The following is a 24590-nucleotide window of genomic DNA, read 5'->3' on the forward strand; positions in this document are numbered from 1 at the left end:
TAATCACATTTTTTCCATGTATTTACTTGCTATAGCGATTGCTTCTTTTAAAAACTTGACTATTCATATCGTTTGCTGTATTCATATCCATATTCCTATTGAGGTTTCATTATCTTAAGATTCCTGTTAAGGATTTTAAGCAATTTTCTAGCATATATGTCAATATATGTCCAATAGGTCAATATTTTCAGCCCAGTTTACTATGTCTTCTACCTTTATGTATGTAGCCTTTTTAACATAGGGAAATTAATTTTTTTCCAAACAGACTTAATCATTGTTATATTTACTTTGCTTAGAACTCTGTGCATCCATAACAAGCAACCTTTTCTGTGCTCCATTACTATTCCACGCGTTTTAAAAGTATTAATTTCATTTAACTCTCACAATCCCACTAAGTACTATATAATTACACCCTGGCAACTGATTCACAGAGATTAACTCGCCCAAAGTTATAACACTAGGAAGTGGCTGTGCTGATTGCGAGTCAAGGAGACGCTGGGTGAGCACAGAACCCAACAGACCATCAAACCAGCGATGCATTACCCCAACCTGGGACGCACTAAGAGCTGCAAATGCTAGGAGGCTCTGCCGAGAGGGAGGCGCAAATGCCTCTACCCCTTGTCCTCCGCCGGCCATCGCTTCTCTTCCTCAAGGCAGAGGGCCGGGCCACTGTTGGTCCCTCGTCTAGGCTGAGGAGGTGCGGAGTAGTTGCTGGGACTCAAGTCTCCACTCCACATGGTGAATGATGGCCGCAACCTCCCCTGGAGCGGAAGTTCCTGCAACTCACTCCCCTGGATCCGGAGACCATCCGAGAGGGGCCACACCCCGCACTCCTGAAGAGGAAGTGTTGTCGATTGCACGCAGCTTCTGGACTACACTTCCCAGAATTCCTAATGGGTCTACAGCCCTGCCTGTCTGGGGTGGAACTGCTTCAGACTACAACTCCCAGAACGTTCTGCGTGGTAGTGCTTCCGCCTTCCCTCCACTATTTCTTTTGGTAAAATTCAACCTTGTATTTTTTTTTTTCCAAGAAAAAACTAGAACGTGGGAATTTAAAGGAAATAAGGATATTTAGGGGGAAAAAAGAGAAGCATTTCACATTAAAAGACAGTTAACACATTTTAGCAGGAAAGCTATGCCTATGACAAAAGACAAGGGACTTGGTCTGTGCTGCACTGGATGTCGACCTTAAGGAACATGGAATCTCAGACTTGGTTTGACTCCATTGTCTCTTTATTTGTGCCTGTCTTCATCTACTTCTGACTTTGCTGCCTGGCATAAACTATTTACTGCAAATGCCAAGAATCCACAAGGAGTTTCACGCACTGTTCAGGCCGTAAAACAGAAACTGCAGTGTTGTTTCTGACAAATGAGAGGAGCTGCACTGGCAAGGAACTGGAGAAAATACTGTTTTAGGGAAAAGGTCTCTTTCCTCGAAATTTTTTGAGTTCAAACTCAGGCTTCCCTTTGACTACTCCTGTGTTGTTCTCTTTGACATCATATATTTGCTAAGAATATTTCTTTTCTACAGATCTGTTTAAACAAAGTGAGGTCATGATTATTTGGGGCTGTGGGGTAGGTAGGTTGATGTAGGAGATGGAGTCCATATAACTATAACAAGTGAAACTACAGTAAGTATGTACTTACCGCTTTCCTTCTGGACAGGAAATAATTTTTAAAAATGAAACTTCTAAAAATAATATGAAAGTATGGAGAATAGTAATATGAAATATCAATACTAAATACATATACTTTAAATTTAACACTTATCAACATGCCACACTGGCTTCACTTATCATTTTAAAATTTTGTTACTAAAGGATTTTAAAACAGTCTTTGACATTGTCATTTCCTTCCAAATACCGTATTGCTTAAAAATAATAATATTTTACAGCTGGTTTATTCCAGTCACTATCCAAGTAGATCAATTCATTGTATTTGATTGTTATCTCAGCTGAGGCTCATTTATTCTAGAACTATATCCTACATACATACACAAGCACTGCCATTTTTTAATGTCCTTGAACTGTTGGAGAAATCAAGATGTCAAATTAGGTGTCTGAATTCTGGATTTGTCTAATGGCTTCTCATACTTTCTCCTCTAATCTTCTAAATTTCCTGTGAAGTAGAATTTTGATTTAAAGGCTAGATTAGATACAGGTTTTTTTGTTTTTGTTTTTGTTTTTGTTTTGGCAAGAATACTTCATAGAAGGGACTGAAAGTATTTGAATAGAAACATTCCGTTCAACCAAAGCCAATGCAAATCCTGGGCCAGTTTCTCTCCAACAAAGAGAAAAAAAGAAGTAACAGCAAATATGTAAAAAAACACACATGGCTTAAAACAAGGAAACCACTATCACAAATCACATCACATGATCCCCTATATAACAGATTCTATCTTTGTGAGAGGAAAAAGAATATTTGGTAATCTCAGTTTTAAAGTTTCACGTATATTAAACAGGGTAAGATAAAAGCAAAGATTTTTCACATGAGGAAAATAATTTGGGGAAAGCATTACAACACTGAAAAGTGAAGTGTAGAGTGGTGGAGGGGGATGGTTCCCAGTGCTGCTCTGCATTCTAAAAATCTTTTCTGTTAGTCACAGATTGTAATTGATCTTTTATAACTTCATTTTTTTTCCTCCAAACAATATGTGAAAAATTTGTAGGTCTAGATCATTTTTAATGGTGTATATTATTCCATTACATGGGGATACCCTAATTTGCTCAATCTTTCTCCCTTTTTTTTAAAACATGAATCTTTTTTTTTTTTCTTTTTCTTTTTTTTGGCCACACTGAGCAGCATGTGGGAATCTTAGTTTCCTGACTAGGGATCGAACCGGCGCCCCCTGCAGTGGAAGCGCAGAGTCTTAACCACTGGACTGCCAGGGAAATCCTTGCTCAATCTCTTATTCATGGATCTTTAGGTTCTTTGCAATTTTTATTATTGCAAAATTCTTAGAAGATGTTCCCTTCTGAAACCATCTTTTCCAACGTGTGCAATTATGTCTGAAAGATAAATTCTGAGCAGTAGGGTTAGTGGATCAAAGACAACGCTCCTTATACACTTTGATACATAGATACAAAATCCTCTCCAGAAATGTTACACCTGGGTTTTTTGCCCACTAACTTATGTGAGGATGCTAACTTTTTTCTACTCCCTTACTGACAATGAGCTTTGTTAATCTTTCACTATTGCCCACCTGAATCGGTAAGAAAGTAATACTTCAGGGATGGTTTTATTTGCATTTGAATGGCTGTTTCAGATACAGACAATAACTAGTATGAAAATGTAATGTAAGAAAAACTAGGAATAAAATAGGATCCAAATGAAGAAACCTATAAATAAACTAAGATACAAAAAAATACATTGTTATTGAAGATGAATAAAGATATTGTAAAGGTATCTCCTCCTCCCAAATCCAACAATAATCCGAAACTAAATCACTATTTTGGTAGGAACTTGACAAAATGAGCACCTTCTAAAAAGCCATCATTAAACAAGACTGCTGAGAAACAGTGGTGTCTGCTTCTGACAATGAACACTTTGGCTTGGCCTTCTATAGTTGTTACTCACTTCAGTAAATGTTAGTTTTACTTAATTTTATTAAGACTATTTGCAGGACACCATTTTTTTAAATTGCATTTAAGATGTGAGCTGACAAACTTTTTCACTACACATTACGGAGGTTCTCTACTGCATGGGATTTCTTATGTCCATAGATTGCACTTTTGGTAAAGTTTTATCACATGCACACCACCTGGAACAGGTGGAACACAGGTTCGAGCCCTGGGCCGGGAAGATCCCACATGCCATGGAGCAACTAAGCCCATGTGCCACAACTACTGAGCCCTCGTGTCACAACTACTGAAGCCCGCGTGCCTAGAGCCCATGCTCTGCGACAAGAGAAGCCACTGCAATGAGAAGACCGTGCACCACAATGAAGAGTAGCCCCTGCTCGCCGCAACTAGAGAAAGCCTGCAAGCAGCAATGAAGACCCAATGCAGCCAAAAATAAATTAAATAAATTTATTTAAAAAAATCACTTTCTAAATTCAAAAAATAAATAAATAAAGCTTCAAAACCTAAAAAAAAAAAAAAAAAAAAAAAAAATCACTTTTTTTGCCGTGACAGCAGATGGCAGTTGATGAGAGCTTCAAGGAAGGTGTTGAGATCCACAGTGGTTTCCTGGAGTGCCCTTAAGAACCACGTGCTTCAGTGCTGCCAGCTGACATCATGGGTGGTCGTGTCCCTGTCCTTTCCTCCCCCGGCCCTCCCAATGGCTGAGTAAGCCTCTGTCATCTGGAACACATAAGTGGCTTCTGTTTTCCTGATTGAACACAGACTGACTACATTTCTAATGTTTCTGTTCTCTTGTGCAGTCTTGGCTGAGTAAGGTCTGAGCTACGTATTTCCTGAGCCTTGCCATGCTCATGACATGCATAGTCCATCTCATCCCTATGTGCTGTCTGACGGGCAAGAGGATAAGAGTTACGACGGAAGCCCTTCCCGCATTCTTTACACTTACAGGGCCTCTCTCCTGTGCGGACTCTGAGATGAACGTGAAGATCGGAGTTCCGAATGAAGCCCTTCCCACACTCGTCACATTTATGCGGTTTCTCTCGGGTGTGATCTCTCTGATGTAAGTGAAAATAGGAGCTGTAACTGAAGCCCTTACCGCACACTTGGCACGTGCACGGCTTTTCTCCCGGGTGAACTCTCCGGTAAGTGTGCAGAAACGAGCTGTAGGCGAAAGCCTTCCTGCATACTTCGCATTTGTAGGGTTTCTCCCCCGTGTGGACCTCTGGTGAATGTGCAGGTGTGTGCTTTGGCTGAAGCCCTTTCCACACTTGCCACAGCTGTAAGGCTTCTCCCCCACGTGCAGCCTCCAGTGGACTTGGAGGACGGAGCTGGAGCTGAAGCATTTGCTGCACTTGCTGCATTTGTAGAGTTTCTCTCCAGTGTGGACCCTCTGATGGACAAGAAGGTTGGAGCTCTGATCGAAGCCCTTCCCACACTCTGTGCATATATAGGGCCTTTTCCCTGTGTGGACTCCCTGGTGGATACACAGAAGCGACCTGAATCCGAACCCCTTCCCACACATGTCACACGTGTAAGGCATCTCCCCCGTGTGGACTCGGTGATGGTTGTGAAGAGAAGAACTGCGCTTTGCCACATTCGATGCCTTTATAGGGTTTGTCTCCCAAGGGGCCTTTCTGATTCCTGGGAAGGTCTGAGCTCTGTTTGCAGCCCTTAGCCCACTCCTGACCCTCACAAGTTTTCTCCCCTGAATGGGTGTTAATAGTGAACAGTAAGTCCAGAGCTCTGACTAAAGTCCTTTCCACACTGGTCATATTTATAAGATTTTTCTCCTGTGTGAGCGCTGTGATGAACATGAGCTTTTGCACCATCTATGAAACCCATTCTATAGTTATTACACCTGAAAGGTTGCCGCACTGCATAGACCACGTGACCGTGTTTGACTGTTGACTTCATAACCAAGTGTTTCCCACAGCCGGTGTATCTGTAAAGTTCCTCTCCTTTACATTCTTGGAAATCATTACAATCACATGAGGTCTGAAAGAAGCTGCCATCACACTGAGCACATCCATCCAATTTCTCTTCCATATGAATTCTCTTGTATACTTTCCCTGAGAATTCTCAGGCTCGATCAATTATGTTGGCTTTCTTCCAAGATTCTGGGGTAAGGACCTGTGTCAGGCCTTTCCAAGCTGTGATGTCTTGATTTTCTAAATTAATGGCATTTATTACATACCTTTCATTTTCAGACACTCCTGCCCACTCTTCACAGAGGGAAACATCTCCTTCGAAATAATGGGGACAATCTCCTTGAAGACTCATGACATAATCCTGACTCACACTCAATTCACTGATCCTTCGTTTCCAAATCTGCCAAAAGTAGAGCACTTCTCGTGAGAGTAACTCAACCCTTTTTCCTGAAGGTTTGAAATGTTGTTTTTAATCCTGTCTCCTATGAGGAGAAAGAGAATTTGGCTAAGTGAACAAGTAGATCATTTATCCAAAGGCTTTGAGGAAATGAAGTAGGATGGGATGAGAAGTTGCCACTGGCTCCTAGTCATATAGGAAACAATTAGAAACCCAGTAATTCTAATCTGTGAGCTGCTAATTAAAAACCAGGTATTGAAGGGAAATCAAAAGAAATCTTGGAAACAGTTTATAAAGGAAGAAATTCACCTCTCGGCTATAAGAGTAGTTGATAAAAAGCCTTTAATCATTTTGCTACAGAAGGCATGGGGAAGGCTCCCATATGATTCATGTAATATACATAATAATGGAGTTCTGGACATGGTGAGAGGCACAAACGATCACAGGGACCTTCCAGGATCCTGTAAAAGGTTGCAGAAACAAGTAACAAGTCCTATCTCCTAACCATGTCCCTTCCTTTACATCACTGTTATATGGGATAGAACTATCATGTATGTTTGTGTACAACCTTCACAACTGTACAGGGTGGGCCTACAGCTGCAGTGGGGATTGAAACGGGGATAACATTGTGAAATACGAGACATCCTTTTTATCTTTCCTGAGGTTCCCTGGCTTCATGAAGAGACAAAGTCCACCAAGATCCTGCCATCCAATTCCTTAACTTCTCCCCTTTGACGTTACTGCAGAATCTCAAACAGCCATGGCTATGAGAATGGGCAGCATGCAACTGTCAATGGCCTGGCACCCAGGGAAGCAAGATTGTACTAAAGGGTCATAAGAAACAGGGGTTTGAGGCAGAAGAGGATGGTCACACCCTTGGCACCCAAAAATAGGCTTCAAAATGTCACAAAAACCACGGTTAAAACCGTCTGGACACTGCTTCTGGTTCAAGGTAATTTTCTGAGTCATTTTATTGAGAGGGACTGGTTCATAAGGTGGTGTCAGAGAAAAGGGAAACAGGTTTAAAGCAGCAGTTTTCCACCTGTTTTGACTGTACCCATAGTAAGAAAAGCATTTACACTGTGACCCAGTACCTACACGTAGACACATACCATAAACTAAAATAGTTTTATCAGCTGAGACTGACCTTACCAGGTGCAATGTACTCTGATAAATCCTTTTGTGTTCTAGTCCATTAATCTATTTTGCTTTTCAAAAACTGCTAGTTATGACATGGTCACTTGATTTCAGGACTCACCAGTGGGGTTGCATCCTGCAGATTTAGCCCAAGGAGCCCTGTTTATAATCTATGGACATAGTGGTACTTAGTGTCACCTGGTTATTACAAGCACAGGGTCTACAGCCAGATTGGGAAGATTCAAATCCTAGTTCCTCTGACAAGCTGGGTGACTCTGGGCAAGTTACTTACCCACTCTGTGCCTCAGTTGTTTCCTTGGTAAAAGGGGGCCAATGATAGCAACTATCTCATAAACTAAACTGAGGTAATACATATCTGTATATGGGGCTCTGAGAAATTGAAATTAGGTTAGATATTGATCAGCAAGGAAGCAAATCAGCAGACACTTATATTGCACTGACTACCAACCAGATCCTAATTTGGTTCCTTTAACACTAGTTTGTCCAAAACATTGGTTTTGTTCTAGAGGCAACCAAGGGACCAAGGCCTTGGTAATGTGTGAATTTTCTCAATCTCACTCTGAGAAATATGAGGAGAGAATGAGAGCCTAAACGTGTGAGGAGGTCAGGGTAGGCTTGCCAACTCCATCAGATGCCCACAGGGCAGGGGGCGCAGCGTTGACAAGGGCTCCCCCACCAACACCTTACAGGGGACCACCTGCTCACAGCTATCTGCTAAAACTCATTAACTGCAGGTTCCCACCTGCACGTGCATCTCTTAGGCGATTTCTCTCTGGTGGCCAAAGTTTCCCTTTGTGCTCCAACTGGAATATTCTATCTGGTTTGAAGCTGACCACTTGAGAAAACAGGACCAGTGGTTTGATGCTTACTTACAGGGAGGTCGCTGAACTCACCCACAGAGACCAGGTTCCTGAAGTTCTCCAGCATCACGTCTTGGTAAGGTTTATCTGGGTGGAGTCCAATAGCACCAGCTTTTCCTGGGTGAAGACCACAGCCACGTCCTTGAAGGTCACAGTTTCCTAAAACGTCAAGCACATGCCACATTCATCATCTGCACAAATGACCCCTGGAAGAAGAGCCACGTTGGAAGCTTTTGTGCCAGTCATTAAGTTGTGGTCTTCTTGCTCCAAACCCTCTCAGTTCCCTGACCAGGGATTGAACCCAGGGCCACGGCAGTGAAAGCATGGAGTCCTAACCACTGGGCCGCCAGGGGATTCCCCAAACCCTCACTTTTAAACCACACTTTGTAACGCTGGAGCTGGGACTCTGCAAATAACATTTCTTTCTTTTTTTTTAAATTAATTTATTTATTTTTGGCTGCGTTGAGTCTTTGTTGCTGTGTGCAGGCTTTCTCTAGTTGCAGAGATGGGGGCTACTCTTCATTGTGGTGTGCGGGCTTCTCATTGTGGTGGCTTCTCTTGTTGCGGAGCATGGGCTCTAGGCGCGCAGGCTTCAGTAGTTGTGGCTCGCGGGCTCCAGAGCACAGGCTCAGTAGTTGTGGCGCACGGGCTTAGTTGCTCCGCGGCATGTGGGATCTTCCCGGACCAGGGCTCGAACCTGCGTCCCCTGCATTGGCAGGCGGATTCTCAACCACTGCGCCACCAGGGAAGCCCTGCAAATCACATTTCTAATCTGACAACTGGCTTTCGGTTAGGCTCTGGAGCTGGGGGGCGCTAGAGGGATTCTGCAAGGCTAGGGGAGGAAATGGAGTTGGAGGTAGTGAGCCAGGAAATACGTACTGATGTCCTACAGCCCACGTGGCACAGACACTGTAGGGAGAAGGGGTTAAGAATGAGGGCTCGCCCAGCCTACCCACCTTCTCCCTCCATAGCCTCAACTATAGAGTCTGGGAAAACAAAATACCCATTTCCTGGCCACCCTTGCAGCTGGGTGGATCCCTTGCTGGGATCCTATGCAGAGATTGCTATAGGATTCCGGTACAAGGACAGTCCAAAAATATTAATAAAATAAATGTATAAATCAATAAACATGAATGCAAAAATTTTAAAATCTTTTCCTTAGCACCCAGCACCAACTATGAAGTACCCTTGTAACAGCTTGAATGCTTCCACCTACAGGAGATACTGTGGAAAGAGAAACGCACTGAAGGACACCAAAAAGAAGCATTTTTGAGATAATCAGGGAAATTTGATTATTGTCTGGGTATTAGACAATAGCAAAAATTTATTGATACTCTCATTAGTCCATTTCTGCTTTTAGAAATACATACTGGAATATACAGGAGTGTGTGGTCAATTAGATTGCTATTTAGAAATATTCTCTCTCGTGCTCTCCAATTCCACTAAAAGACCTGAGTGTATTTCCTTGCCCCTTGACTTTGGATTTGGCCACATGACTTGTTCCAATTCTAAGCTTAGGCCTTAAGGGGTCTTGCATATTTCTGCTTACTCCCTTGCCCCTCTGCCACTGTCCAACACAACCGAGCTAACAGACACAAAAACTGTTACCACAAGCAGAGTGCACCAAATAAATACATATGGCATTGGCTTTGGGGCCAGGCTGCAATAGCTGAGGAAACTATTAGAAGAGGTTGGGAAAATGGTAACCTGGGTGATGTAGCCATAAAACGTTTTGTAAAACTCTTGCTGGCAGTAACTTAGAAGACGGAAAGTGTAACCTAATGAATTTGTGAACTTGGGCAGGATGTTTTCCTGGCAAAGGGTGAAAGTGTGAGCTTGTTTATTTTAGCTGCATATAGTAAGTCACTTTAAGAAAGTGATAAACTCAGAAGAAAAAGCAGTACAGTATGAAATAACATGTTACCTGCACTAGTCTTTAAAATTCTCTGAAAATGCTTTGGGAAAGAATAAAGAAAAGTGAGAAAAAAGATTAAGCAAATGTGGCAAAATGTTAATTGTTGAAACTGCATGACAGGTGTTATATATGGAGATTCATAGTACTATTTTCTCTTTTTGTGTATTTTCATAATTAAAACATTGCTCATGGTTTTAAAAAAATCCTTGCCTCCACCCCACGATGGTCTTTTTGATGTATCAGCTTGGCTAGACTACAGTCCCCAGTTATTGACTCAAACTCTAATTGAGGTGCTGCTGTGCAGATAATCTGTAGATGTGATTAAAGTCCATAATCAGTTGACTCTAAGGGAGGTTACTCTACATAATCTGGGGGGCCCGGGGGCTGCTTCAATCAGCTGAAAGGTCTTAAGAGCAGAGATAAGGCTTCCCTGAGAGAAGGAGAACTTTCATCCGCAGACAGCAGCTTCACTGGGTCAAGAGTTCCAGCCTTGACCTTCCTAACGGGCTGCCCTGTAGATTTCTGACTTTCCGAGCCCCCACAATTGCACAAGCTAATTCTTTATAATAAATCTTTAGGGACTTCCCTGGTGGCGCAGTGGTTAAGAATCCGCCTGCCAATGCAGGGGACACGGGTTCGAGCCCTGGTCCAGGAAGATTCCACATGCTGCAGAGTAACTAAGCCCATGCGCCACAACTACTGAGCCTGCGCTCTAGAGCCCGCGAGCCACAACTACTGAAGCCCGTGCGCCTTGAGCCCGTGCTCTGCAACAAGAGAAGCCATTCTCAATGAGAAGCACATGCACCGCAATGAAGAGTAGCCCCTGCTCTCAGCAACTAGAGAAAGCCCGTGCACAGCAACGAAGACCCAACGCAGAGAAAAAATAATAAATAAAAATAAATAAATTTATTTTAGGGACTTCCCTCATGGCGCAGCGGTTATGAATCCGCCTGCCAATGCAGGGGACACAGGTTCGACCCCTGGTCTGGGAAGATCCCACATGCCACGGAGCAACTAAGCCCGTGCGCCACAACTACTGAGCCCGTGCGCATAGAGCCCGTGCTTCACAACAAGAGAAGCCACTGCAATGAGAAGCCCGCGCACCACAACGAAGAGTAGCCCCCGCTTGCTGCAACTAGAGAAAGGCTGTGCGCAGCAACGAAGACCCAACGCAGCCAAAAAATAATAAATAAAAATAATAATAATAAAAAAATTAAACTGCAGGGAAAACAAATTAACTACAAAAAATTTATTTAAAAAATCTTTAAAAAATTTTATTTTACGGAAGTATAGTTGACTTAACAATGTGTAAATTTCTGCTGTACAGCAAAGTGATTCAGCTATACATATATATACAGTCTTTTTCATATTCTTTTCCATTATGGTTTATCACAGGATAGTGAATATATATAGTTCCCTGTGCTATACAGTAGGACCTTGTTGTTTATCCATTCTGTGTATAATAGTTTGCATCTGCTAATCCCAAACTCCCAATCCTTCCTTCCCCCACCCCTCCCGTAATAAATCTTTTAATATTTATCTCCTACTGGTTCTGCTTAGCTGGTTGAACCCAGATTGTTACATATCCATTCAAATCTTACTACTCAGGGTGTGGTCATGTATACTGATTGTGCGCTCAGATGCTGTGGCAATACCAAATCGCTATAAAAGCTTCTCAACGCTTACTCCTGATTTCTGTATTTCTGTACTTCTCTCTTGTGGACCAGGGACAAGCAGCTCATCGACTGGCACTGGTGTGCAAACTGCACTTGGAGCAGCTCTGAACCAGACATCTTGACCTTTCTGAGCCTGTTTCTTCATTTCTCCAAAGGGAATAATGCCACTACCTCTCCCAGCTGTCATAAACAAGGTAAAGTGCCTACCATAGGAGTCACTCAAAAATTGCTGACTTCCTTTTGGAAAATAGAGATATCCAATGGACATGGCATTTAAGAGAAAGAAAGGAAACTTAAACTTACCTGGAGCTTAATCATACTGTCTTCCTCTTAGAACGGGCAGGCGCCAGAGAAGGCAGAACTGCCAAGAAGAAAGAATCCATGAGACCAAGGGTTTAACAAGTTGTGAATGAATATTAGTTCCTTCTGATCTGGAAAATTTTCTCACACATTCTTCTCTCCCAAGACATCTTTTCCTCTCTTCTCACTCTCACCAGACCGAATTCCCACCTCCTCAAGCCATCCCCCGACATCCCAGACCCTTGTGTAACTTCTGTCTCTCTCCTCAAGCTTTTGGGTCAAAACTGACACATTCTTTTTCCTTTTCTCAGACGTGTGAATGTACTGACATCACCTACATCCTAATGACTCTGGAAAAGAGGCTCCGGAATTGCTCACTTGGAGAGAGATCTCAAGGTGACAGGTGGCTTCTTCTGCTCCCTTTTTTGTTTGTTTGTTTTTTTGTTTGGCATGCAGGATCTTAGTTCCCCGACCAGGGATAGAACCTGCGCCCCCTGCAGCGGAAGTGCGGAATCTTAACCACTGGACCACCAGGGAAGTCCCTTTTAAAAACTTTAAAAGTTTTTAAAGTAAACTTTTTATTTTGAGATAATTGTAGATTCACATACAATTATAAGCAATAATACTGAGAGATCCCATGTATCCTTTATCCAGTTTCCTTCAGTGGTAGCATCTTGCAAAACCATAGTACCAGGATATTGACAATGATACAAACGAGGTACAGAACATTTCCATCACCAAAAGAATTTATCATGTTGCCCTTTTAAAATCACCCCCCCTTCCCTTCAGCCCTCCCCTCTCTGGCAACTGGCAACCATTAATCTGTTCTCTATTTCTATATTTTTTTCATTTCAAGAATGTTATATAGGGCTTCCCTGGTGGCGCAGTGGTTAAGAATCTGCCTGCCAGTGCAGGGGACACGGGTTCGAGCCCTGGTCCGCGAAGATCCCACGTGCCGCAGAGCAACTAAGCCCGTGAGCCACAACTCCTGAAGCCCTGGCACCTAGAGCCCGTGCTCTGCAACAAGAGAAGCCACCACAATGAGAAGCCCGCGCACCGCAACGAAGAGTAGTCCCTGCTCACTGCAACTAGAGAAAGCCCGCACGCAGCAGCAAAGACCCAATGCAGCCAAAAATAAATAAATAAAATAAATAATAATAAAATTAAAAAAAAAGAATGTTATATAAATGGAAACATGCAGCATGTGCGCTTTTGGGATTGCTGTGTGTCACTTGGCATAATTCTTTGGAGGGTCATCCAGATTGTTGTGTGTATCCCCAGTTTGTTCTTTTTTAATTGTTGAGTCATATTCCGTGCTATGTACGTACCACACTCTGTTTAACTGTTCACCTTTGAAGGGCATCTACATTGTTTCTGGTTATATTCAGTTTTCATATTATTGTGACTGTGACATTTTCTTCACAACCAAGTCATTAGTACACTATTATTGTATTTCCTTCTTAGTATATGAGGAGCTGTAACTTTTTGTTGAGAAGTGCAGCCAACCTGTGACAACCTGGCAGAGAGAGAATCGAGGGATTACATACGCCAACTCACTCGTCTCCCTCTCTCCAAATTCTCCTGTTGTGACTGCCCATTGGCCAAAGACAAGCCAGGCCAGAGGGCAATGGCGGCCTCTCAGGGCAGAGAGCAGGGTGGAAAGGTGGGGAGTGGATCTGGAGCTGGAAAACCAAAGATAATACGGCACATGATGCCTCAAGACCCTTGCTTTTCCTCACCTGCCAGAGCCCACACACTCTCCCCCCACCAATGCCTCTCATTCACTTAATCCGATCATCACTCTGATCTGAGTCACTGCAGCAGGAAGGAGACCAGGTGCCCAAAGCAACCTCTTGATGCAGAGAGGACCTAGAGGGCAAGCTGCAGCTGAATTTGGAACTGCAGCTGCCCAGAAATACAATTAGAAATATAAGCCCCTGGGACTTCCCTGGTGGTCCAGTGGGTAAGGCTCTGCATTCCCAATGCAGGGGGCCCAGGATCGAACCCTGGTCAGGGAACTAGATCCCGCATGCATGCTGCAACTAAGAGTCCGCATGCTGCAATGAAGATTCCGCATACCACAACGAAGACCCGGCTCAGCCAAATAAATAAATAAATATTTTTAAAAAAAGAAAAAGAAAAAGAAAGGCTGCAGAACTGAGGAGAGAGACTAAACTGAATTCTACCAGATGTACCTGGCAACCACGTGGAATCATCTGGGGACCAGGATAAAGACCATTTCCTCTGTGTGTGGGAGGGTCAATGTCATGTGATCAAGTCAGAGTTGTAGATCTGTGATCTGTGACTATCTGAGCCAAAGGACTCTATGAAATCAGTTTCAGCCCTTAGGACTGTGGCAGGACTGCAGACAGGGCAGTCCCTTTTCCACTCTTATTTGCCTTTGGACAAATTAGAAAAACACACCCCTTCCTCAAGATCCTTTCCTTCCACCTGTTGGAAAATTACTATAATATACTGATTTTGTTAGAACAAGACACTTTTACTGCTACCTGCTGAAAAACTGTGTGTGTGTGTGTATTCTATAACCTGAATAGCACACTTTAGATGTGGTCTCTTTGCACAGTACCCAACCTGCACAACTGTGTACTGCAGTCCTAACCTCAGAAAGCCCATTCAAAAACCTAAGACTAGTGAGACACGGCTTGTGCACAGGACAAAGCCTATTACTGGCTAGGTTCAAGTGACTGTGAACTATGGGACTAGGGAAGGTCTTTTCTAATGACCTTCTCATATACCCCACCCATGGGGATCATTCTACTACAGTCAGACCACAGGATCTTGTACAGACATCCATTGTTAACACTTTTCACACTGTACTGCAATTTTTCTGGTTACTTTTTGCTTCCTCTCCTGTAACATGTGCTCCTTATGAATAGAGATTGTATTATTCATGTACATGTGGCAAGTTTAGCATGCAACAGATGCCAAATAAGTGAATGGATGGGGAAGTCTGGGCCTTGGCCAAACTTAATTTTTAGACTGAAGAGGTCAGATCGTGAGATCAAAAGTGCAAGGAAAACTGCTCATATTTGACTATGAGAAAAGGCAGCAGAGCCTGGCTGTTGAGATAGTAGACTCTGAAACCAGACTGCCTGGGTTCCAGGCTTGGCTTTGTCATTCACTGGTTGTGGGCCTCGAGGCTTGGCCTTGTCATTCATTGGCTGTGGTGCCTCAGTTCCTTCATCTGCACGAGACAGGATATCAAGAGAACCTATTTCATAGTGTGGTTTTGGGAATTTGATAAGTTATTACATGTAAAGTGATCCGAACATTGCCTCACATAGAGTGAGGAGTCAGTAAGTGCTGGCTATTGTGCACTGGGCTGTGAGCTAAGAGCTCCAGCTATAAAAGTCAGATTGAGTCCTTGATCTAAAGGGGAGGCAAAGTAGGGGGTACAGAAGTGAGCCAATTCATTCACTGGAATGTGAGAAGGGCTGCAACAGACACTCCACAAAATCGAAGAAAGACACAGGGAAATAGGAACCCAACACTCCCTGAGAGGGGTCCAGGCAGTCAGGGAAGGCTTTAGAGAGATGACAGTTGAGCTGTAGCTCATGTCTGAAGAAATAGTAGGCATCTGCCAAACTGACAAGGAAGGGAAAGGATAAAGGGCCACAGTGGCAGTGTGGGCAAGAGAACAGATATGGGAAATACTGTGGTCCAATCAGAGACAGGAAGGACTGGGTACAGACAGGAACACAGAAAATCACAACAGGGCAGGGTGGCTAGGATGGTGCCGGAAACATCACCAGCGGCCAAATCCTGAAGAATCTTGGATGCCATGTTAAAGAGTTTGAACACTGTGTTGTTGTTATTATTATTATTATTTTCTTTCAGGTCTCAGTTTCAATGTTACTTCCTCCAGGAAGCCTTCCTCGATAACCCCTACTATGTTAGGTACTGTCTTAGTCTGTTCCGGCCACTACAACACAGACTGCGTGGCTTATAAACAACAGAAATTTACTCCTCACAGTCCTGGAGGCTGGAATTCCAAGATCGGGGTGAGGACCCCCTTCCAGGTCACAGACTTGTTGTTGTATCTTCACATGGCAGAAGGGGCAAGGGAGCTCTCTCAGGCCTCTTTTAGAAAGGCATGAATCTCATTCATGAGGGCTCTGACCTCAGGACCTAATCACCTTCCAAAGCCGTACCTCTTAATACCATCACTCTGGCCCTTAGGATTTCAACATATGAATTTGAGGGGGACACAAACATTCAGACCGCGGCAGGCACCACGTCTCCTACCATACCACTATATTGTAGTGGCTTAATTATCTTCTGCCTTTGGCTCTAAGCTCAGAGAGGACAGGGACTGCATTCCCTCGTGCAACGCATATTTATTAAGTACTAAGTAGGTGCCAGGCAGTGATCTGGACGCTGAAGATACCGCAGTGACCAGTGCTATGGAGCAAAAAGAAAAAAAGGTGGGGGGGGGAGAGGGATGGGGAGTGAAACAGGGTGGTCAGGAAAGGGCTCACTGAGGTGATATGTGAGTAAAGATAAGGGAATAAGTAAGGGAGTGAGCAATGCAAGTATCTGTAGAGAATGTTCTAGACAGAGGAAACAGCAAGTGCAAAGACCCTGAGGTGGCAGCATTCATGGCACATGCCTAAAGTGGAGTGAGTGAGGGAATGAGCAAGAGGAGATGAAATACAGGTAAATGAGAGCCAGGTGGTAGATGGTGTAAGGCCATTTGAAGGATGTGGGCTGTTAGTCTCATTAGTTGGGAGGATTTTGAACAGAGTGACATGATTTAACTTGGGTGTTAACAGGATCACGCTGGCTGCTGTTAAGAATGGACTACCAATGGCAAGAGGAGGAGCAGGAAGACTAGTTAGGAGGTTTTCACAAAATCCCAGCCAGGAATGACGGTGCCTTGGATCAGGGCTGTAGAGGCGGAGGGAGTGAGAAATGGTTGGGTCCTGCATTTATACTGATGATCTGGTCAACAGGATCGGCTGATGGCTTGCATGTGGGCTGGAAAAGAAAGACAGGAGAGAAAGCCTTGGCCTCAGTGACTGGGAGGATGGAGTTGCTGTTTACAGAGATGGGGAAGACCATAGGAGGGGCAGGTTTTGAAAATCAGGAGCTCAGTTTTGGAAATGACATATGAATCAATTTCATTAAGGAAGAAAACTACAGAATTTTATTGAAAGGCCTGAAGCTCTGACTGCACCTTGGAGCTCACAGTGACTCTCAGGGCATAGGGGTCTAATCTGAGGGGGAATTCCCAAGGTCTGGCCCCATATACTATGTGTAACTAAGAGGAAAATGGAACCTTCCTATGCTTCAGGCACTTCCTAGTTAGTTACCTGGAAAATTGTTTCCAAAATATTTAATTACGGACATTTCTAACACACACAAGGCAGGCAGAATAACATAATGAACCCGCAGGTACCAATCACTTGGCTTAAACAAGTATTAACACGTGGTCACTTTTGTTTCAACTACACCTCTACCGGTTCCCCACATACTCACATATAATTATTATTAATTTTTAACTAGATCATTTCCTTTTTATTTATTTATTTTTAATAAATTCATTTATTTATTTATTTTTGGCTGCATTGGGTCTTCGTTGCTGCGCATGGGCTTTCTCTAGTTGCGGCGAGCAGGGGCTACTCTTCGTTGCGGTGAGAGAGCTTCTCATTGCGGTGGCTTCTCTTGTTGTGGAGCACGGGCTCTAGGCACGCGGGCTTCAGTAGTTGTGGCTCGCGGGCTCTAGAGCGCAAGCTCAGTAGTTGCGGCGCATGGGCTTAGTTGCTCCGCGGCATGTGGGATCTTCCCCGACCAGGGCTTGAACCCGTGTCCCCTGCATTGGCAGGCGGATTCTTAACCTGCGCCACCAGGGGAGCCCTCACATGTTATTTTGAAGCAAATCCCTGACATCATATTATTTCGTCCATAAATATTTCATTAAGTACCTCTGAAGGATATGAAATCATTTTTAAAATGCTAATATTACACTTCAAAAATTAACAGTAATTCTCTAATTTTATCAAATGTAGAGGCAGTGTTCAAATTTGTTGACTGCAATTTAACAATTTACTATGTGTCACAATCCCCAAAGATTGCACTCCCTGGCTCATAGCATTTGAGGTGAGGATGGGGTTAATAATTTGGGGCAGTTCTTTTCAAACTGTATTCAGAGACATACTCCAGATTTATTCCCGTAGAGAAGGGATGTACAGTCTCAGCTGCTCCCCTATTTCCAGAGGCCAGAACTTCCGCCCTAAAGTCAAGAATGCCCCGCTGGAGTCAGAGCTGCCAAACTCAAACCTAGCGCTCAGAATCCAAGACTCCAAGAATCTAGGGGTGCTGAGCCAAAATCGCCCCCCGCCGAACTGAGGAATGAACAGCCCAAGCCGTCCCCCATATCGGAGATGAACTGCTTGAGTCAATTCCTCTCCCCAGTCAGGGGCTCATGGCCGAAAACCAGCATCTTCAAAACCTGAGCCAACGCCCCCAGTCCCCGGTCTGCGTCGAGATGCATGTGCCAAGACTGACACCAAGCCTGACCCGGGGATGCACATCCCAAACCATGACCCAGCAGCCCGCAGGGGAACCACCTGAATCAATCCTCGCAAACGAGCCCAAGCTCTCCGGACAGCACCCCAGGGAGGCCGGGCCGGAGCCCCTCACCACCCCGCCCCGCCGAGAAGGCCCTTTTATAGGTCACCAGTCCCCGCTTCCAACTCCTCCTATTCCAGTCGATAGGGCCGGGTAACAGCGTCCCACCTCCCCACCCCCATGCCCAGTGATATCTCGGAAGGGGGCGCGGTCCGGGCCGCACTCACCTCAGTGCCCCAAAATAAGTCGCCCACAGCACTTCAAGGACCACGGCGCATGCGCAAGGTAGCCTGCGGACTACAACCCCCAGAAACCCCTGCGCGGCACCTGCGTCCGCGCCCGGTTGTCCGGGGGTTCATGGTGCCGCTGGGTCCACCCGGACTTTATTTTTCTAAAATAATAGTAACAATCACAATAGCGATAAAATAACAGTGAAATGTTAATAATAATTTTAAAAAACCTCTCTCTACCCATGACAAAAAAAGGAGAGGTAAGAGTCAATATCTTAACACCTGGAAATGAGCACTTGTATTTTAGTGAAAATCTTCATAGGTTCTTATATTGAAGACATATCCTTTAGTTTTATAAACACGTAACTTTTCAATTAAAATTTACTTCCTTTTTTCACGGTTTGTTTCTATTGAAGGGGACTCTGGAAAATCTTCCACGCTTAAGACCTGACATAACCCTGTAATTTCCCCCTTTGGAGAAGCAGGAAGAAGTAACTAGTAAATAGCTGCTGTCCTTTATCAGGGGAATAGTACTGAGTCTGGGGTTCTCTTTAAAGAGACCAATTTCAACAAATTACGAAAACTTGTAAAGTTTTCAGATTCTCTTTGAGAAGTCTCCCTTGTTGGGGCTTAATGCTTTCTCTCAGTTTAAGATTTCTATTACAGAAGACGTCCTTTCTGATGCCCTAAATTTGAATTGGGATTAATTGAATTGGGCCCTAAAATTGAATAAGGATTACATTAGAGCCTATAATTCTGGCCTGTAGGGCCAAAACAAAAACAAAAAAAACAAACAAAAATGGATGAGAACAATCTGTGTCAGCTCTAATCCTAGATTAGACAGTTGGTGATTGGCAGGAGTTGGAGGAAAAATATTCAACTATAGCTTTACATTGCAACTTGGGGCACATAAAGAGAACAGTGCTTTCGGCCTGTCTCTTGTCATTTGATGTCTTGACATTTCAGTTTCTCTGATTAAAAAAAAAAAATCTAGTAAAATCTGCCACAGAGATGATAGTCAGCCTTCATTTTGGCAGATCCTAACAGTCTTTTTTTATCAGACGGGGAGGAGGATGTTTTCTTTAATATGCCTCAGTGATATTTGTGATAAATATGTAGATCCTCCACATTTGAGTTCATTTATTCTCTTTTAGCCTCTCCTCTTTGACCTCATCTTCCACTACTTCCTCACTTGCCCATTCTGGTCCAACCACACTGGGCTTTGTGCTGTCAAACGTGATCACTGTTCCCTCTGCTGGTATGTTCTTTTCCTTGGTGGCCACAAAGTTTGCTTCACCTTCTTTATTCTTTGCTCAAATGTTACTCTCAGCGAGGTCTACTATGACATTCCTATTTAAAACTGCAACAGCCCCTGGCACTTCACCATCTGCCTTACCCCACTTTACCTTTCCCTTCTTGGTACTTATCACCTTCTAAAGTGCAGGCACACCTCATTTTACTGCATTCCACAGATAATGTGTTTTTTTTACAAACTGAAAGTCTGTGGCAACCCTGTGTCAAGCAAGTCTATTGCGCCATTTTTTCAACATCATTTGCTCACTTCGTGTCTCTGTGTCACACTTTGGTAATTCTCACAGTATTTCAAACTTCGTCATTATTGCTGTATTTGTCAGGGTGATCAGTGATCTTTTTTTTTCTTTTGTTTTTTTAAATTCTTTTATTGTGATCAGTGATCTTTGGCATTAACTGTTGCAAAAAGATTACAACTCACTGAAGGCTCAGATGATGGTTAGCATTTTTTAGCAATAAAATACTTCTGTTATTTATTTATTTATTTATTTACTTAGGCCATGCCACGTGGCTTGCAGGATCTTAGTTCCCCAACTAGGGATCAGGCCCACGGCAGTGAAAGTGCTGAGTCCTAGCCACTGGACTGCCAGGGAATTCCCCAGGAATAAAGTATTTTTATTTTTATTTTTTTTAATTAATTATTTTTTTTTTTTTAAATTTATGGCTGTGTTGGGTCTTCGTTTCTGTGCGAGGGCTTTCTCTAGTTGCGGCAAGCGGGGGCCACTCTTCATCGCGGTGCGCGGGCCTCTCACTATCGCGGCCTCTCTTGTTGCGGAGCACAGGCTCCAGACGCGCAGGCTCAGTAATTGTGGCTCACGGGCCTAGTTGCTCCGCGGCATGTGGGATCTTCCCAGACCAGGGCTCGAACCCATGTCCCCTGCATTGGCAAGCAGATTCTCAACCACTGCGCCACCAGGGAAGCCCTAAAGTATTTTTAAATTAAGGTGTTTTTTAGACATAATGCTATTGCATACTTAACAGACTACGGTGTAGTGTAAACATACACTGGGAAACCAAAAAATTCGTGTGACTTGCTTTTCTTGCAATATTCGCGTATAGCAGTGGTTTGGAATCAAACCTGCAATATCTTTGAGGTATGCCTATAACTTAGATTCTTTTTCTTGCAGCCGTAGATAGCAGAAAGGAACTCAGCACAGGCCAAGTCTCAGGTCTCCTGAGTCACCCAGATGCAGGAGTCAGATTGGAGTCATGGTGCGCCGTCCTCTATGAAGCCAGGCTTGTGGGATCACGAGTCCCAGAGGGCCAGAATGTAGAACAGAAGTGCCAAACGGGTCCTCCCAATTATCCAGGCCACCTCATCTTCTACTAGCCAGCAAAAATGATGTAGCCTCTGAAGTATCTAAATCACAAATTTCACAGTTCATTTGTATAACTTGTATTTGGTACTGGGTGCTAAGTGAACAGTAGAAAAAGAAAAAAAAATTATAGAGGTTATAACATGGAACCTTGACTATAAGGGATTGTTCCAGCAGACTAATTTTTTAAAAATAGCTTTACTGTTGCTATAAAATTGATATATACTCTTTGTTATAAAGTAAAATATGTAAAAGTGGGGCTTCCTTGGTGGCGCAGTGGTTAAGAATCCACCTGCCAATGCAGGGGACACGGGTTCGAGCCCTGGTCCAGGAAGATCCCACATGCCACAGAACAACTAAGCCTGTGCGCCACAACTACTGAGCTTGCGCTCTAGAGCCTGCGAGCCACAACTACTGAAGCCCATGTGCCATAACTACTGAAGCCTGCGCGCCTAGAGCCTGTGCTCCGCAACAAGAGAAGCCACTGCAATGAGAAGCCCTCGCATCGCAACGAAGAGTAGCCCCCACTCACCACAACTAGAGAAAGCCCATGCACAGCGACGGAAGACCCAACACAGCCAAAAAATGAATAAATTAATTAATTAAATAAATCTATTAAAAAAAAAGAAAGAAAAAAAGTTTTTAAAAAAAATGTAAAAGTACATAAATGCATTACAGACCCCATATTCCATCTGCTAGAAATAAGCAGTTATGACATTGACTTTTCATACATCTTTTTCTCTCTCTTTATAAACATACACACACACACACACACACACACACACACACAAAATATTAACAAAATGGGGTCATAGTGTAATTGTCATTCTACAACCTTCCTGGTTCACTAAATAGTTGGTGGGCAACCTTCAGTATCATTACAGGTGTACCTGAATATTTTTAGTGGTTTGTCCTCATATACATGTGCCTTAACCTATTACAAATGGAGTATTAACATTTGTGGTTTTTTGCTGTGGTAAAAAAAATGTTACTGACATTGACCATATACATACATCTTTTCCCACATGTGCAACTATCTCCCAAGTATAAATTATTACACACTTATTGCCACTTCAAAGGTTATACAAATTGAATTTGATACATTGACAAATTCTTTCAAAAAAGAGTACCTATTTTCACTCTCACCAATAAGTGCATAAGAGTGCATGTTTCTACAGACCCCCATGGACATGGCTTTGGTGAATCTGTTTTACCACTGCTGAATCTGTTTTACCACTGACAAGTTAAAAATGATATTTCTGATTTTAAAAAATGTTCAAGTATTTGTCTTATAGATTTAAAAAAAAAAACCAACCAACCAACCCAGCATGAGATGAAAAAAATCTTATAATCATGATAGCAAGAAAACACAATCCTAGAAATATATTTAAGAATATATTTTTTTTAATCTCTAAAAAATATTACTGAAAGATCATTTAAAATACTTTAGCAAGTGGAAATAAACAGCATTTTAAAATGGAAAAAAAATTCAGCATTTCAAAGATGCAAGTTCTTTCCAAATTAACCTATAAATTCAAAACCATGCCAATTAAAGCCCAATCAGATTTTGTTTAAAAATGATAAAATATTCCTGCAGTTTATGTAACCTCTCTATGAGAGGAGTCGAGCTCTATGAGATAAAACACCATCACAGAAACATGATGAAAATGTGCTGGAGATAACATTACCCAGACCTTCCAAGAGAATGTCTCTCCCTGAAACTATCCCTGGCCTTCTAAAGGTAACTTGCCTCAATGAATATTAACATCATCTTAAAATTTTTATTTATTTAATTAATTAATTTATTTTTGGCTGCGTTGGGTCTTCATTGATGCGTGTGGGCTTTCTCTAGTTGTGGTGAGCAGGGGCTACTCTTCGTTGCGGTGCACAGGCTTCTCATTGAGGTGGCTTCTCTTATTGCGGAGCATGGGCTTTAGGCACGCAGGCTTCAGTAGTTATGGCACGCGGGCTCAGTAGTTGTGGCTCGCAGGCTCTAGACCACAGGTTCAGTAGTTGTGGTGCATAGGCTTAGTTGCTCCGTGGCATGTGGGATCTTCCCGGACCAGGGCTCGAACCCGTGTCCCCTGCATTGGCAGGCGGATTCTTAACCACTGCGCCACCAGGGAAGCCCCATCTTTTAATTTTTATAAAAACTATCTTCTAGAAGGTACAGACAATACGACAATGTTTGTCCTACATTTGTCCCGCTTGTAGGTATTTCCCCCCCGCCCCAGGGAATCCGTATCCATAATCTGCTCCTTTGATACTTTTCTCACTACTCTCATCACTTGTAAAACCTCCCTCCTAGGGACTTCCCTGGTGGCGCAGTGGTTAAGAATCCGCCTGCCAATGCAGGGGACACGGGTTCAAGCCCTGGTCCAGGAAGATCCTACATGCCGTGGAGCAACTAAGCCCGTGCACCACAACTACTGAGCCTGCGCTCTAGGCCCACGAGCCACAACTACTGAGCCCATGTACCACAACTATTGAAGCCCACGTGCCTAGAGCCCGTGCTCTGCAACGAGAAGCCACCGCAATGAGAAGCCTGCGCACTGCCATGAAGAGTAGCCCCCACTCGCCGCAACTAGAGAAAGCCTGCGCACAGCAACGAAGACCCAACGCAGCCAAAAATAAATTAATAAATTAAAAAAAAAAAAGACTGAAGTTTGTGACTGAAGTGTTTTCCCTATTTACCAAACTTCCAGATTTTCCCTTCCTAGACAGACCAGCTGCTATGAAAAGGTCAGTCTCTCCTGAAGACCTCCCTACACATCACGTCCGTAATGTTTGTCTCCTGTGTTGGCGCTGAGATGAATGTAAAGTTCTGAGTTCTGACTGGAGACCTCAACTCAGGTCTCCTTGTAAGGTTCCTCGCTTAAATGCGCCCTCTGGTGATTTCACAGACCTGAGCTATAACTGAAGCCTTTCCCACACTCTGCACACTTGTAGGGCTTCTCTCCAGTGTGGACCCTCTGATGGACATGGAGACAGGAGCTTTGACCAAAGCCCTTCCCACACTCCTTGCATTTATAGGGCTTCTCGCTAGTGTGGACCCTCTGATGGCCTTGGAGATGTGAGCTCTGACTGTAGCCCTTCCCGCACACATCACATCTATAGGGTTTCTCTCCAGTGTGCACTCTCTTATGACTGAGGAGACCTGAGCCGTACCGGAAGCCCTTTCCACATTCGTAACAAGTGTAGGGCTTCTCTCCCATGTGCAGTGTCTGGTGGGTAAGAAGGTTGGAACCATAGCTGAATCTCTTGCCCCACTCAACACGTGTAGGGCTCCTTGCCCATGTGGACTCGTTGATGTTTGTGGAGGCTCGA

The 24590-nt window shown here is 43.6% G+C and overlaps 1 protein-coding gene across 1 annotated transcript in view; it reads right to left on the minus strand.

Moving 5' to 3' along the window:
* Positions 1–4348: 4348 nt before the first annotated feature.
* ZNF229 (zinc finger protein 229) overlaps positions 4349–24590 on the minus strand; it is a 39567-nt gene continuing 19325 nt past the window's right edge. The window contains 6 exon segments of the mRNA XM_061172476.1: positions 4349–4800; positions 4803–5166; positions 5310–5439; positions 5776–5909; positions 7938–8083; positions 24169–24532. Coding sequence (XP_061028459.1) covers positions 4349–4800; positions 4803–5166; positions 5310–5439; positions 5776–5909; positions 7938–8083; positions 24169–24532 — 1590 coding nt within the window.

The sequence above is a fragment of the Eubalaena glacialis genome, chromosome 18 (assembly GCF_028564815.1).
Source record: "Eubalaena glacialis isolate mEubGla1 chromosome 18, mEubGla1.1.hap2.+ XY, whole genome shotgun sequence".
NCBI lineage: Eukaryota > Metazoa > Chordata > Mammalia > Artiodactyla > Balaenidae > Eubalaena > Eubalaena glacialis.